At 37.4% G+C, this 17,851-nt stretch overlaps 1 protein-coding gene across 7 annotated transcripts in view; it reads right to left on the bottom strand.

The window, feature by feature from the left end:
- Window positions 1-17,851, bottom strand: part of LOC106086954 (bicaudal D-related protein homolog) — a 217,324-nt gene that overhangs the window by 7,423 nt on the left and 192,050 nt on the right. For all 7 annotated transcript variants that reach the window (XM_059363520.1, XM_059363519.1, XM_013251787.2 and 4 more), the window contains 3 exons: window positions 3,541-3,663; window positions 3,283-3,456; window positions 2,887-3,075 (listed from right to left, as the gene is read on the bottom strand). In XM_059363520.1, the coding sequence (XP_059219503.1) occupies window positions 2,887-3,075; window positions 3,283-3,456; window positions 3,541-3,663 (486 nt within the window). The remainder of the gene's footprint in view (window positions 1-2,886; window positions 3,076-3,282; window positions 3,457-3,540; window positions 3,664-17,851) is intronic.

Below are 17,851 nucleotides of genomic sequence, written 5' to 3'. Positions count from 1 at the left end.
ATGAATATTTATTCTTTAGAGAAAATATATAAAAAATTTTCGACTTCTCTCAGTACGAGTGCATCGTTTGGCCATAATAATAATTACTGCCATTTTCTTGTATAGGATTTGCCAATAAGAGGTGTTATTTTGGTATTTAAAGAAAAATGAAATTTTTGAGATAAAAGATCGGATGTTTACTTCATAACAAAGAGGAAGGTATGTCGTAAATAATGAAAAATAACATCAGCTAAAAGGTCACCACGACCATGCTTACAGGATTATACCCTTTTCCTGAAATTTACCATAACCAAATCGCAAAATGGATACCCTATGTCCTACACCTTACACCTTATCATTCACGTGGCCCCAAAGGAAGAAGTCGCAAGGACTTGAAGATAATTAGCTGAAACTTTGCACAGATTAATTTTTATACCCCCCACCGTAGGATGGGGGTATACTAATCTAGTCATACCTATCAAAACACGCTGTGCCAAATTTTATCAAAATAAAAAGAAGAATTCTCCTTTTATAGGCTCATTACACTATATCGGGAGATCGGTATATATGGCAGCTATATTCAAACATGGTCCGATATGTACCACATTTGACAGGAACACACTGTGCCAAATTTAAATGAATTCGAAGTAATAATGAATTGAAGTAATAAATGGATCTTTTATGGCTTCAATACCTTTGTCTCAAGACTTTAAGTCTGGAGATCTGTCTATATAGCGGCTATATATACCAAAAATCCGATTTTATGAGATCAGAAGAACAAGATTATATCATATATACAAATTATATACAATATACAAAAAATACGAAATCATCCAAAATTTTTTGGAAAATGTTTTTATACCCAAGATATCTGCAAAATTAAAAATACCCAAAAAAGGTATTTATTGGGTATTTACCCAATAAATACCCAAGCGTTGAGCATTTATCCGGTAGAAACCCATCTCTAGCCATTCCGTTTGTACCACCTCGAAACATTCGTCTAAGTCGAAATCACGATAGCGTTCGAACGCGTAAAGCTAGCCGCTTGAAATTTTGCACAGATACTTAATATTGATGTAGGTCGTTGGGGACTGTAAATGGGCCATATCGGTTCAAATTTAGATATAGCTCCCATATAAATCGATCTCCCGATTTGCCATCTTGACCCCCGGGAAGCCGCAATTTTTGTCCGATTTGGCTGAAATTTTGCATGTAGTGTTCTATTATGACTTCCAAAAACTGTGTCAAGTACGATCCAAATCGGTCTATAGCATGGTATGGCTCCCTTTTTAGCAGAATCCATGGTTGTGGGTTCCCAAGATTAGGCCTGGCCGAACTTAGAACGCTTTTACTTGTAAAATGTTTTTTTCTCTTTTATTTTTATACCCTCCACCATAGGATAGGGGTATACTAATTTCATCATTCTGTTTGTAACTCCTCGAAATATGCGTCTACGACCCCCTAAAGTATATATATATTCTTTATCGTCATGACATTTTAAGTCGATCTAGCCATGTCCATCCGTCTATCTGTCGAAAGCACGCTAACTTTCGAAGGAGTAGAGCTAACCGCTTGAAATTTTGCACAAAAACTTCTTATTAGTGTAGGTCGGTTGGGATTGTAAATGATCTATATTGGTCCATGTTTTGATATAGCTGCCATATAAACCGATTTTGACTCTTGAGCCACTAGAGGGAGCAATTCTTGCCCGATTTGGCTGAAAAGGTGTTTTGTTATAGTTTCCAACAACTGTGCCAAGTATGCTTTAAATCGGTCTATAGCCTGACATAGCTGTCACATAAACCGATGTGAGGTCTTGACTTCTTAGGCCTCTAAAGGACGCAATTCCTATCGGATTTGGCTGAAATTTTGCATAAACTGTTTTGTTATGACTTCTAACAACTGTGCCAAGAATGGTTGAAATCGGCCTATAACCTGTTATAGCTGCCATATAAATTGATTTTTAATCTTGACTTCTTGAGCCACTAAAGGGCGCAATTCTTATCCGATTTGGCTGAAAGTTGCTTGACGTGTTTTGTTATGACTTCCAACAAATGTACCAAATATGGTTCAAATCGGTACATAACCTGATATAGTTGCCGTATAAACCGATCTGGGATCTTCATTTCTTAGATCTCTTGAGGGCGCAATTATTATCCCATTTGGGTGAAATTTTGCCTGAATTGTTGTGTTATGATTTCCAACAGATGTGCTTAGTATGATTCAAATCAGTCTATAACCTGATATAGGTGCCGTATAAACCGATCTTGGATCTTGATATCTTGAGCCACTAGAGGGCGCAATTCTTATCCGATTTGGCTGATATTTTGCATGAGATGTTGTGTTATGACTTCCAAAAAATGTGCTTCGTTTGGTTCAAATCTATTCATAACCTGATATAGCTACCATATAAACCGATCTGGGATCTTCTTAATCCTCTAGAGGTCGTAATTCTTATCCGATTTTTGTGAAATTTTGTACAACGACTTCCCCCATAATCTTCAATATACATGCCCAATATGGTCTAAATTGATCTATAGCCTGATTCAGCTCCCATATAAACCGATCTACCGATTATGCTTCTTGAGCTCCTACAAGGCGCAATTTTTATCCGAATGGACTGAAATATTACCCAATTACTTTTACAATGTCTTCAACACTCATTTCACCTATGGCTTGAATCGGACTATAACTTGATGTATTTCCACTAGCATAGCAATTTTTATCCATTATTCTTTGTTTACCTAAGAAGGGATACCGCCCAAAGAACTCGACAAATGCGATCCATGGTGGAGGGTATTCCGGGTTTCGGATTCCAACTTAGCACGTTCTTACTTGTTTTTACCATTTTTCTTTCCCTATCACTACAAACAATGTTTTTTTTTTTTTAGTGTATCACATTTGTACCTCTAGTTTAGTTTCCTGTTCACGGGCATGTCTTTCCAGCATATGTATGCGATCTGATGATTCGTCTAGAGCAGCGCTTAGATTTTGTTTTTCCTCTTCGACGGCCTGTAAACGTTTCTCCAATTCGTGGCGCTTCTCTGTGGTAAGATTTAATTCCGTTTTTATGGATTCCAGGCTATTGACATGTTCCTGTTATTGCCAGCAAAACAAATCGAAACAAAAGAAAGACAAAAAGGAAGGCATATAATAAGATAACATTAAATTGTCATTAGAACTGATTTGTATCTATTTAATTGTGTGAAATATATGGCCCGTTTGATTCTAGTAATCAAAATAGATAGGGGAGCTAAAATTGTTTTTTTTTTTTATTTTAATTCGCTACTACTGGGCTATTACCTGTAAACTGGTATTCCTATAGGAATACTGATCTTTTAGTTCTTGTATTTGTGCCATCAACTTCATTTCCGTATTATGTGCCTCCTGTATTTGTTCTGTTAAACGGGCATTTTGACTGGAGAGTTCTTCGATTAGCAGCGTCTTCTCCTTTTCCGCTTGACGTATTGCGTTTTCCTGTCACACAACAACATTCAAAGGAAGTTCAATTAAATTGTTCTTTAGTTGAAAAATAAATGCCATGTGTGGTGATTAACTTACCTGAGCCTGCAATTTGTCTTTAAGTTCATTGAGATCAGTTTGTAATTCCAGCACACGTTGTTCGCTTTCCTCCTCAGCGATGGCCAGTTTTTGTCGTAGGACATGTTTTTCTTGTTCCAATTTCTGAAACGAGAATATAACCAAAAACAGAATTAGTATCGTTGAAAGAGGATGTAATAATTCGTAATAAAGTATTGTTGGTAATACAATGTATAATTTCAGTTGAATTGGCTTTTAAAGGATGTTGTATTCTTCTTGGAAGAAATACTGAGGCCTGGGAAAAAATCGTAGCTAAGGAGTTTGTAATCATTAAGGTTTTCAGACAAAATAACAGTATTGTTGTGGCACCGTAGCTCAGAGGTAAGTATGTCCGTTAAGCGCCTGGGTTCGAAACCTGAAAATGCGATCCATGGTGAAGGGTATATAAGATTCGGCATGGCCGAACTTGGCACCTATTTTAATTGTTTAATCAGTTCAATAACACGTCAATATGAAATTAGATATTTGGCCTACCTAACTACGAAAAAAGAAATTATTATAACAAAATTTGCTTGAAATTTTATATTAGAACTTATCTATGATTTCCCTTACACGGTTAAGGGCGTTCAAAGCATAATTCTCTACCAATGACAAATTTCCTCCTACCACTAAAAAAAATTAAATTAAGTGAAATATTAAGGTGTTATCACTTTTGTTTAGAGTTCAAGGTGTGTCATTAACAATGAAAGTTCTTTCACTTCAGTGTGGCTTAGCTGAAAAATATACAAAATATACAAAGTCGAGAGCGAAACTAACCTTCACCAAGGTTTGTTACACTTTTACTCCATTATAGGCAAATAGATAGTTGGAACCGCCCCAACATGCTACCAATATGCGTGTATGCATGTATTCAAATTAATGTGTCAACATTACTATTTTAGGGAGTTGGTTCAGTTTCTACATCTTCTCCTTTGCTTTTCGTTTTGTTAGAAGTAAAGGTTTTTGAACTTTAATGGGTAGAAAAAGAATTGCGTTTGGTAAATGACCCTGCAGAAGCTTTTGCTTTTCCTCTGAAATCCTTGCTGGTTTTTAGGTAATTGAACCCTTCAAAAAAAAAAGGCAAATGCCCTTTCAAGATAACTATGCCTTAGAATATGATATTCGTTGTTTGAGGCCATTTTGCCTCAATGAATGACATCAATTGACGTGTGTTGAATGAATGACATCAATTGACGTGTGTTGATTAAGGTCATGTAGCTCCTATTGTGCTATGTAACTTTGATGTATCATTTTTTCTTTGGTGGGAATGTAATATGTTGCATAAGTCCCTATTGCAACATTGCCTTTTTTTGATTGCCGCAACCATCAATAGAACATTGTCTTGTGGGTTCATTACAATGTTGTATCAACAACTCAAGGCTAATGGCGATCATATGAAATTTACAGAGAATAAAACATACAATTTTTAAGTAAAACAAGGCATTCTCAAAGCTAAATGAGATACAAAATGGCTTAAGAAGTCAAATTGATTTATATGGAAGCCAGATCTAATGCTGGATCTATCTGGGCTATAATACACAGAAAAAATATTTACTTTGACCTATTAAAGATGGTATTGAAAATTTTGACCAATTAAACATGGTATTGAATAATAAAAAAAAATTTTACAAAGTTATTAATTGTATTGAAAATTGTTGGCATTGGAATTCCATTTTACAATGAATCATTACATGAGATTGATTAAAATAACGTATGTCTAATTTTAATTGCTCGAATTAAAATGTTCTACTTAATAGCATAAGCGATATATTTGTGTATTTACAATGAGCCAAGATATTGTGTGCTCTTTCATACACAGGTTATCTGAACAGAAGTGCAAATGAGCCAAATATATGTGCACAACTATGAATGTAACAAAAAAATGCTGAGTTTGGTAGCCATTACGATTTATTTAAATATAGAAATAAATTCTTCATTATACACTTTAGAGAGATGGCGCCGGAGACAAACATTTTATAAGACATACAGGAAGAAAAGGGCCAATCTCTTTGCTGATACTCTATCTGACTTGAATTTCATCATTTAGAGAGTGCCCAAGCAACAATGTGTTTATATATACGCATATATTTAATATGTATAAACTAAAAGACTTTGCTGAGTAATGACATCCATATATGGTGTTATCCTTTCCTATATACCACTAAGATCTACACATTTTGAAAAAAACTTTATTTTTTATAACCACCACCATAGGATGGGGGTATACTACAATAATATAGTCAATATTCGTCTAAGACCCCATAAAGTATATATATTCTTAATCCTCTCGACGTTCTGAGTCGATCTAGCCATGTCCGTCCGTCCGTCTGTCGAAATCACAATAGAGGTCGAACGCGTAAAGCAAGCCGTTTGGAATTTTGCACAGAAACTTAATATCGATGTAGGTCGTTGGTAATAGAAAATGGGCAATATTAGTTCAGATTTGGATAAAGCTCCCATATAAACCGATCTCCCGATTCGACTTTTTGAGCCCCTGGATGCCGCAATTTTTGTCCGATTTGTTTGAAATTTTGCATGTAGTGTTCTGTTATCACATCCAACAACTGTGCCAAATGTGGTCCAAATCGGTCTTTAACCTGATATAGCTCCCATATAAACCGATCTCCCGATTTGACTTCTTGAGCCCTTATAAGCCGCAATTTTTGTTCGATTTGGCTGAAATTTTGCATGCGGTGTTCTGCTACGACTTCCAACAACTTTACTAGGTACGGTCCGAATCGGTCGTAAACCGGTATGAAACCAATTTGACTTCTTGAGTCCTAAAAGCCGCAATGTTTGTTCAATTGTTTGCCGTGTTCTGTTAAAACTTCCATCAATTGTGTCAAATACGTTCCAAATCAGTCTATGACCTGATATAGTTCCCATGTAAACCGATCTCTCGATCATCCTTGTTTGGTTCCTGAAAACTTTTATTTTTGCTGGCTTGACAGAAATTTGGTATGTAGAAAAAAATAATGCCTTTTAACTAAATTTATTTTGTTTACATTTTTCGCAGAATCCAAACTTAGTCGAACTTAGCATTTTTTTGTACTTGTTTTCTTTAAATTTAAATACAAAAATACAAAAAGAGAGCAATAACAAAAAAAATGCGTGCTAGCTCAGCCACATTTCGAAATGTATACCAATGGATGGATCAGGTAGCTTCTTTACAGTAATATTCCTTAAATTAAAATCATCTCTTCGAACAAAATTTCTAAAAAATTCTAAAAAATTATTAAAAAGTAATCAAAACAAGTAACAGACTGACTTGTGTACTCAATACAGCAGATTTTGTTAGTTGAAATACCAGTAAGAAATGTTTGCTAATACAGCAGCCATATGTTTGCTAAAACGGCTGTAACGTCTGCTTTCCCATTTTCACCAGACAAAAACTGCTATTTTAGCAGGCATTTTTGCTGTTTTGAACAACAAATTTGGTTGAGTGTACCGTCTTCCTACTTATTTTCGTTATTTGAGTTGCCCTTCCGATCAAGCCGCGACGGTATGACCTGCTACTATCTTCTGTCCTTGTTAACGGCTTAGACGTTGTTTTCCTGGAAAGGCTCTCTAGGCGGGAGGAACACCGCCCTTCCCTGGACCCTCCGTATACGCCGATCGGTTTAAATTGTATGAGGACAACGGAGCAGAGGTCGTTATAGAATTCCTTGGATACAGGTTATTTTATAGGATTTTGGACGGGCGCAGCCACCGCCTATGACGATGAACGCCAGGCTTCGAATCCTGGCGAGAACATTAGAAGAAATTTCCGTTTCGTTTATGCTTCAGATTGGTCTATATTTGGATATAGCTACCAAAAAGATCTATATTGTGTTGTACAAAATTGAACAATGACTTGTACTTATTAGACCATTCAATGTCCGTACCGATTTTGTTCCAAATCGATCCATATTTTGATATAGCTGCTATGGGTGTATAAATTATGCATTTTTCACCGGATTATGGCGAAAGGTGATTTACATATATACCAAAAGTTCAGCCTGGACGAACTTAACGCCTTTTTACTTGTTTGTTTGCAGTGTATGTGGAGTTCCTGCAAATGCAGTCAAAGACAATCAGCGATATCAAGTGGAGGGTCTCAGTGAGAGGCCGGGTAGCACCGGCTTTCGCTTAAATACTGAGTGCCATGATACTCGATATGACAAGGCGAGTTATTGGCGCCTTTAAATAGCCATTTACCATAACGTTTCTGCTCACCTATGGAGCTTGACGAGGATCGCTATCTCCACATACAAATGTGGCTACAACAACAAGAACAACAAGGAAGAGGAGACTGTGCAGCACTTTTGAACCGCAAATGCGAGGGGAAAATGCGTGAATACACGTGCAATAATTCTATCCAGCAACCTAGTACTTAGTTATTCTGGAGTTCTGTAGAGGCCTGAACTGGCTGACTGGATCACACTCTCGCCGGTGAAAGTTTCTTCTTCTTGTCTTGTGCGTTGGATTTGTTTTTCCGTCCTTTTTGCTATCTTTCACAGTGCTGTGGTGATGTGGTCTTTATCCGTTTTTCTAAGACTTTTTTTATACCCTCCACCATAGGATGGGGGTATACTAATTTCGTCATTATGTTTGTAACTACTCGAAATATTCATCTGAGACCCCATAAAGTATATATATTCTTGATCGTCATGACATTTAATGTCGATCTAGCCATGTCCGTCCGTCTGTCGAGAGCACGCAAACTTTCGAAGGAGTAAAGCTAGCTGCTTGAAATTTTGCACAAATATTTCTTATAGGTTGGGATTGTAAATGGACCATATCAGTCCATGTTTTGATATAGCTGCCATATAAACCGATCTCGGACTTTGACTTCTTGAGCCACTAGAAGGCGCAATTCTTTTCCGATTTGCCTGAAATTTAGCATGACGTGTTTTGTTACGATTTGCAACAACTGTGCTAAGTATGGTTCAAATCGGTTAATAACCTGATAAAGCCTCCATAAAAACCGATCTTGGGTCTTGACTTCTTGAGCCTCTAGAGGGCGCAATTCTTATCCGATTGGACTGAAATTTTGCACGACGTGTTTTGTTTTGATATCCAACAACTGTGCTAAGTATGGCTTAAATCGGTTCATAACTTGATTAAGCTGTCACATAAACCGATCAGTGATCTTGACTTCTTGAGCTGCTAGAGGGCGCAATTCCTATCCGATTTGACTTTGCACGACGTGTTTCGCTATGACTTTCAACAACTGTGTTAAGTATGGTTTAAATCGGTCCATAACCTGATATAGCTGCCATATAAACCGATCTTCAATCTTGACTTCTTGAGCCACTATAGCGCACAATTCTTATCCGATTTGGCTAAAAGTTTGCATGACGTGTTTTATCATGATTTTCAACAACTGTGTCAAATATGGTTTAAATTAGTCTATAACTTGATATAGCTTTTTGTTCAAGAAGAGATGCCGGGAAAAGAACTCGACAAATGCGGTCCATGGTGGAGGGTATATGAGATTCGGCCCGGCCGAACTTAGCACGCTTTTACTTGTTCCCTTCTAACTTCTTCTAAGGCGAACACAATAGACCTACGTTCTCCGACTGAAGCGGGTAGCAACTGAGGTTGATAGGCGCGTGCTCTCCAAGCTAACCTTATCTATCGTCTGTCCACTCGCCTCTCATAGTCGCAGTGGCTGTATCTTGTAATAGGTTTAATTTTGTAAGCCTGTAATGGTTTCAGAACTTCGATTCTGCATGCATGTATGCAAAATACCAACGCATATCTCAAATAATTGATAGAGATTTTGCACAAAAATCCGGTCTCTACTCAAAACAAATATGTATGTCTATGGAATGGACATCTTGAACTGTCATGAGTTCTTTAGTAGGCGTGGCTCTTAACACCTAACCTATGCCAAGACAACATATTGTGTGAACCTGTTATATTATATAGAAATCGTACTGTTGAGTAACCGAAGCGTAAACAAACAGATTTCAGTCTTCTCATAAACATTGTCCCCAAAACCATTCATTCTTATAAACCATTGATACCTAATTCTTAATGTCTATGGTCGGGAACCTGATTTACCAATTTCATTGTCATGGCCAATGAATGTACATGCACTTATCCAAACAGAAGAAAGTCCGTGAGGTGATGGACTTGTTTCTTAACACATTTCTTAACTTTTAGCCGTTCCCAAACCAAGTTGTCTTGCACAAAGTGACTCCATAGATAAGTTAATTAGAAGTGAATTCAGCATGCCAGTCACGTCACTCTGATTCAGTGTCATACTGCATAATGAAGAACCAAGAGACGGGCAATCTCAGTCTCTCAGATAGCAGTAAGCCAGTAGCCAAACCTGCTTTGTTGGTTCTTATGTAAGTTTTCATGGTCTGGCACTTTATTGCAGCAACATTAAGACGATTTCGTTGTTGTTGCAAGAAGACGATAATAGCATAAAACAGTTGGTGACTGCAACACATTTCGTTGGTTTGAGTGTTCTTAATTCCCCAAAGAAGATTCATCTACGAATTATAAAATCAAAAATTTTTGTATAGTTCCATTTGGTAGCCACTGACCAATTAAATTAAGTCTGCTATTCAAGTTCCATAGCTTTGTAACGGTTTCGCCCAAGTTGTGTCTCTCTAACTCCACTATTCAAATTTGAAAAAATTGTTTAACAGTTAATCCTAAAATGCCGGTGGCATAACATTTTAATACCAAAGAAGTGTTATTTTTATGCCTTTATGAGACTATATGTTTAGATGGTCGCATTAATAAAGTTATAAACATAAAATTACTATCAATTTACATTGATGTTAGAGGTTTCGGTTTTAATGGCGGCACTGTGGTTGGGAAAATAGAATGAATTAAATAAATATTATCAAACAAACATATAACGAAACTAATTAGAAAATGTTTGTAATAACAGAATATCATGACATTTTCCACAAAAAACAAATTGGAAAAAGTATTAAAAAACAACATTAAACAAGTGAAAAGGCGTTAAGTTCGGCCGGGCCGAACTTTGGATACCCACCACCTCGGGTATATATGTAAACCACCTTTCATCAAAATTGGGTGAAAATTTCATACCTTATACTCATATACCTCATACCGATCTGAACTATATACGACACGGATATCGAAAAGCCGAACATAAGTCACTGTGTCAAATTTCAGTGAAATCGGACTATAAATGTGCCTTTTATGGCGCCAAGACTTTAAATCGAGATATCGGTCTACATGGCATCTATATCCAAATCTGGACCGATTTGGGCCAACTTGCATAAACATGTCGAAGAGCCTAACACAAAGCACTGTCCCAAATTTCGGCAAAATCGGACAATAAATGCCTCTTTTATGGGCCCTAAACCTTAAATCCTGAGATCGGTCTATATGGCAGCTATATTCAAATCTGGACCGATCTGGGCAAAATTGAAGAAAGACGTCGAAGAGCCTAACCAAACTCAGTGTCTCAAATTTCAGCGACATCGGACAATAAATGCGTCTTTTATGGCCCCAAAACCTAAAACCTAGATATCGGTCTATATGGCAGCTATATCCAAATCTGGACCGATTTGTGCGATATTACAGAAGTATGTCAAGGGGCTTAACTTAACTCACTGTCCCAAATTTCGGCGACATCGGACAATGAATGAGCATTTTATGGGCCCAAAACCATAAATCAAGAAATCGGTCTATATGGCAGCTATATCCAAATCTGAACCGATCTGGACCAAATTGAAGAAATATGTCAAAGGGCCTAACACAACTCACTGTCCCAAATATCAGCAAACTCGGATAATGAATGAGGCTTTTATGGGCCTTACACCATAAATCGGAGGATCGATCTATATGGCAGCTATATCCAAATCTGGACCGATCTGGGCCAAATTAACGAAGGATGTCGATGGGCCTTACACAATTCACTGTCCCGAATTTCATCAAAATCGGATAATAAATGTGGCTTTTGTGGGCCTAAGACCCTAAATCGGAGGATCGGTCTATATGGCAGCTATATCCAAATCTGAACCGATCTAAGTCAAATTGTCGAAGGATGTCCAATGGCCTAACACAACTCCCTGCCCCAAATTTCAACAAAATCGGATAATAAATGTGGCTTTTATGGGCCTAAGACCCTAAATCGGAGGATCGATCTATATGGGGGCTATATGAAGATATAGTCCGGTATAGCCCATCTTCGAACTTAACCTGCTTATGAACAAAAAAAGAATCAGTGCAAAATTTCAGCTCAATATCTCTATTTTTAAAGACTGTAGCGTGATTTCAACAGACGGACGGACATGTCTAGATCGTCTTAGATTTTTACGCTGATCAAGAATATATATACTTTATAGGGTCGAAAATGGATATTTCGATGTGTTGCAAACGAAATGACAAAATGAATATACCCCCATCCTTCGGTGGTGGGTATAAAAATGTGATAAAACTTTCCATAAAATCAAATATGTTACCGAAAACCTTCTGCAGAAATGACATTGATAGAAAATTTCCTAAAAATCGAAATCCAAATATAAACCGATCTGATATCGGGAGGCTCAGAAAAACTCACTGTTTCAAATTTCAGCGAAATCGGGTAATAAATAAAGCTTTTATGGGCTTCAGTCCCCTTATCGGCAGATCGGTCTATATGGCAGCTATATCTAAATATGGTCCGATCAGAAACATATTTAGGTCGAATGTTAGGAAGCTTTAACCTATTCACTGTTTCAAATTTCAGTTTGCCATACTGGGGTCAGTTATCGGGAAGCCTTAAACTACACACTGTTTCGAATTTCAGTGAAATCGGATAAAAAATAAAGCATTAATGGGCATTAGACCCTTTATCGGCAGATCGGTCTATATAACAGCTATATCCAAATATGGTCCGATTTGGTCCGTTCAAGAACTTAACCAGCGTGCATCAAAAAGACGTATCTGTGCCAAATTTCAGCTCAATATCTCAACTTTTGAAGGCTATTGAGTGATTACAACATTCGGACGGACAAATGGATCGACGACACGGACAGACACACAGACATCGTTAAATCGTCTTAGAATTTTACGACGATCCGAAATATATATATTTTGTAGGGTCGGTAATTAATATTTCGATGTGTTGCAAACGGAATGACTTGATGAATATACCCCCTATCCTACGGTAGTCTTTCTTTGTCTAATCCAATTTTGTTAACATTTTCTATTAAATTAACAAATGCTCAAAAACTTTTTAAAAAAAAAGTTTCATGCCACATTCAAGGACTTGCGTGTAACGCTATGACGTTGAAATGATTTCCTCAACATTTTGCTGGCATAATAATTTTGCAAGTGCTGCTGGTTGGTGTCTTATATAATTATATTTTTGCATTTTGAAATTTTAAATCATAGCAAAGCATTTATCATCTTCCCGTAACACAAAGAGATTTTAGATTAAACGGAATTTTAATTATACACATCCAGATCACGCATAGTCGTCGTGCGTCACGCAAATACCAAATGTTCACAAAATTTAGGCCAATTTTGTAATGTATGATGGAAACAAAATCTGACGGTGAAGTGATTAAGGATGAGTTAGGGCTATGTAAGAAATTTATTAAAACATTTATAGTGATTTTTATTTTTAAAAACGAAACATTTTTATACCCTCCACCGTCCGTCCGTCTGTCTGTCTGTCGAAAGCACGCTAACTTCCGAAGGAGTAAAGCTAGCCGCTTGAAATTTTGTACAAATACTTCTTATTAGTGTAGGTCGGTTGGTATTTTAAATGGGTCATATTGGTCCATGTTTTGATATAGCTGTCATATAAACCGATCTTGGGTCTTGACTTCTTGAGCCTCTAGAGGGCGCAATTCTTATCCGATTAGAATAAAATTTGGCACTACGTGTTTTGTTATGGTATTCAACAACTGTGTCAAGTATGGTTCAAATCGGTCCATAACCTGATATAGCTGCCATATAAACCGATCTTGGGTCTTGACTTCTTGAGCCTCTAGAGGGCGCAATTCTCATCCGATTTGAATGAATTTTGGCACGACGTGTTTTGTTATGATATCCAACAACTGTGCCAAGTATGGTTCAAATAGGTTCATAACCTGATATAGCTGTCATATAAACCGATCTGGGATCTTGACTTCTTGAGCCTCTAGAGGTCGCAATTATTATCCGATTTGCCTGAAATTTTGTACGAAGGATTCTCTCATGACCATCAACATACGTGTTTATTATGGTCTGAATCGGTCTATAGCCCGATATAGCTTCCATATAAATCGATCTCTCTATTTAATTCTTGAGCCCCCAAAGGGCGCAAATCTTATTCGAATTGGATGACATTTTACACAGGTCTATATAATTTAATTGTGGTCCAAACCGGACCATATCTTGATATCGCTCTAATAGCAGAGCAAATCTTTTCTTATATCTTTTTTTTTGCCTAAGAAGAGATGCCGGGAAAAGAACTCGACAAATGCGATCCATGGTGGAGGGTATATAAGATTCGGCCCGGCCGAGCTTAGCACGCTTTTACTTGTTTCATCTAACACCCCCTTTATAATTAAGCAGCAGTCATTTTCAGCAAACAACAGACATTTCGGTAGTTAGTTTTCTGTTATACTAGCAGCAAAATTTACTAATAATATTCAGCAGTTTGCTATTTTCAGCAAACTTTTTTCTATGAGTGCATTATAACCTCCAACATCCATACTAGATAAAACAGATAAAAGCCAGCTAAGTTCAACTGGGTCCGATCTTGGGAACCCACCACTATGGATTCTACTAAAAGTTTATACAAAATAAATTTCAATCCCATGGCAGCCGGTTATATGTACCGGATTGCCGGATGAATTCCTTCATCAGGCTGCCGCCTTAGTGTGCCACTGCTACTACAACAACAACAACAACAAAATAAATTTAATTGAAGGGCATGATTTTATTCTACATACCAAACATGTGTCAAACCAGCAAATATTAACGCTTCGAGGAACCGAACAAGGATGATCGAGAGACCGGTTTACCTGGGAGCTATATCAGGTTATAAACTGATTTGAACCGTATTTCGAACAGTTCTTGAATGTCATAACGGAACACAACTTACATAATGTCAACCAAATCGGACAAAAATTGCGACTTGTATGGGCTCAAGAGGCCACCGTAGCGCAGAGGTTAGCATTGTCCGCCTATGACGCCGAACGCCTGGGTTCGAATCCTGGCGAGACCATCAGAAAAAATTTTCAGCGGTGGTTTTCCCCTCCTAATGCTGACAACATTTGTGAGGTACTGTGCCATGTAAAACTACTCTCCAAAGAGGCGTCGCACTGCGGCATGCCGTTCGGACTCGGCTATAAAAAGGAGGCACCTTATCATTGAGCCTAAACTTGAAGCAGACTGCACTCATAGATATGTGAGAAGTTTGCCCCTGTTCCTTAGTGAAATATTCATGGCCAAAATTAGTTAGTAAGGGCTCAAGATGTCAAATCGGGAGATCGGTTTATATGGGAGGTTCGAAATCAGGTTATTGACCGATTCGAGTACAGTTGTTGGAGTAATAACAGAATACCACGTGCAAAATTTCAGCCAAATCGAAGAAAAATTGCGGCTTGTTAGGGTTCAAGAAGTCAAATCGGGAGATTGGTTTATATGGGAGCTATATCAGATTATAAACCGATTTGGACCGTAAATGAAACAGCTATTGAAAGTCATAACAGAATACTATAAGCGAAATTCCAACCAATTCGGAAAAAAAATTGCGGCTTCTAGGGGCTCAAGAAGTCAAATCGGGAGATTGGTTTATATGGGAGCTATATCAGGTTATAGACCGATATGGACCGTACTTAACACAGTTGTTGAAAGTCATAACAGAACACCACGTGCAAAATTTCAGCCAAATCGAAGAAAAATTGCATTTCAAGAAGTCAAATCGGGGGATCGATTTATATGGGAGCTATATCAGGATATAAACCGATTTGGACCGTACTTGACACAGTTGTGGAAGTCATAACGGGATACTATTGGGTTGCCCAAAAAGTAATTGCGGATTTTTTAAAAGAAAGTAAATGCATTTTTAATAAATCTTAGAATGAACTTTAATCAAATATACTTTTTTTACACTTTTTTTCTAAAGCAAGCTAAAAGTAACAGCTGATAACTGACAGAAGAAAGAATGCAATTACAGAGTCACAAGCTGTGAAAAACTTGTCAATCCCGACTATATGAATAATCCGCATCCCAGGAGCTTAAGAAGTCAAATCGGGAGATCGGTTTATATGGGTGCTATATCTAAATCTAAACCCATATGGCCCATTTGCAGTCCCCAACGACATACATCAATATTAAATATCTGTGCAAAATTTCAAGCGGATAGCTTTACGCGTTCGACCGCTCTCGTAATGTCGACAGACGGACGGACATGGCTAGATCAACTCGGAACGTCGAGACGATTAAGAATATAGATACTCTATGGGGTCTTAGACGAATATTTCGAGGTGTTACAAACGGAATGACTAGATTAGTATACCCCCATCATATGGTGGTGGGCATAATTATAGTAACAGTCTGTGATCAGACTCAATTAGACAATTTTTGTTCGACAGCTTCTGGTGAAATTGAAGTCAAGACGTAATCCGAGCTTGCTACCGGGGCGATTAGTACGTATTTTAATTCCAAGAAACTTTTATTTGAATACTTTTTTTTGTCTCCTTGATTACTTTATCATAAATTAAATGATCAGATTTGTGTTTTTATACCCATCACCGAAGGATGATAAATTCATTTTGTCATTCCGTTTGCAATACATCGAAATATCCATTTCCGACTCCATAAAGTATATAATCAATGTAAAAATCTAAGGCGATCTATTCATATCCGTCCGTCTGTCCCTCTGTCTGTTGAAATCACGCTACAGTCTTTAAAAATAGAAATATTGAGCTGAAACTTTGCACAGATTCATTCAGTTTTGTCTATAATCAGGTTAAGTTCGAAGATGGGCTATGTGGGACTACATCTCCATATAGCCCCCATATAGACCGATCCGCCGATTTAGGGTCTTAGGCCCATAAAAGCCACATTTATTATCCGATTTTGCTAAAATTTGGTACAGTGAGTTGTGTTATACCCTTCAACATCTTTCTTCAATTTGGCCTAGATCAGTCCAGATTTGAATATAGCTGCCATATAGAACGATCTCTCGATTTAAGGTTTTGGGGCAATAAAAGGCGTATTTAATGTCCCATTTTGCCGAAATTTGGGACAGTAAGTTGTGTTAGTCCCTTCGACATTCTTCTTCATTTTGGCTCAGATCGGTTCAGATTTGGATATAGCTGCCATATAGAACGATCTCTCGATTTAAGGTTTTGGGGCCATAAAAGGCGCATTTATTGCCCGATTTGGCCGAAATTTGGGACAGTGAGTTGTGTTAGACCCTACGACATTTTTCTTCGTTTTGGCTCAGATTGGTCCAGAGTTGGATATAGCTGGCATATAAACCGATCTCTCGATTTAAGGTTTTGCGGCCATAAGTCGCATTTATTGCCCGATTTTGCCGAAATGTGGGACAGTGAGTTGTGTTAGGCTCTCCCACATTATTCTGCAATTTAGCCCAAATCGGTCCAGATTTGGATAAAGCTGCCATATAGACCGATGTCTTGATTTAAAGTCTTGGCCCCATAAAAGGCGTATTTATAATCCGATTTCACCGAAATTTGACACATTAGCTTATGTTAGGCTTTTTTATGGTTCAGATCTAAACTAACTAAAAACTAAACTAACTAACTAAAAAGACCAATATTTTATTATACACAATTGAACGATGACTTGTACCTATTAGTATTTGGTCCAAACCGGAATAAATTTCGATATAGCTGCTATGGGGTATAAGGTATACATTTGACACCGGATTTTGACGAAAGGTGGTTTACGTATAAGCCCGAGGTGGTGGGTATCCTAACGGCTTTTAACTTGTTTGTTTTGAATTACTGTAACCAGAAGTAAGATTAAGCGGATTCGATTAGCGGATTCACTCACGATTGAAGGCATCCCAGATGTGAGCCCTCCAAAATCAATACTAAGAATGACCCCAACTTTACATAGGTTTCATTTTAGCATATATTTAGTTTTAACTTCCTAATGTTAGTTTACCTTTACTTTGTATAATCAAAGTTTTATTAATTTCTTTCTAAGTTGTTGTGAAAGTCATCATAGTCTTTTGGCACGCTTTAAGTGGCATAATTGTTAACACCATCAAGTGGGTGATGACTTTTTCTTTCTCATGGCATTTTCTCTGATGATTTCTTCCTTCCTTTCTAAAACCTCCAAGTGATTAACAAATGCGAGAAAAAAG

The sequence above is a fragment of the Stomoxys calcitrans genome, chromosome 1 (assembly GCF_963082655.1).
Source record: "Stomoxys calcitrans chromosome 1, idStoCalc2.1, whole genome shotgun sequence".
In the NCBI taxonomy this organism is placed as follows: domain Eukaryota; kingdom Metazoa; phylum Arthropoda; class Insecta; order Diptera; family Muscidae; genus Stomoxys; species Stomoxys calcitrans.
The sequence above is the reverse complement of the archived record's forward strand: the minus strand, read 5'-3'. Positions and strand labels throughout refer to the sequence as shown.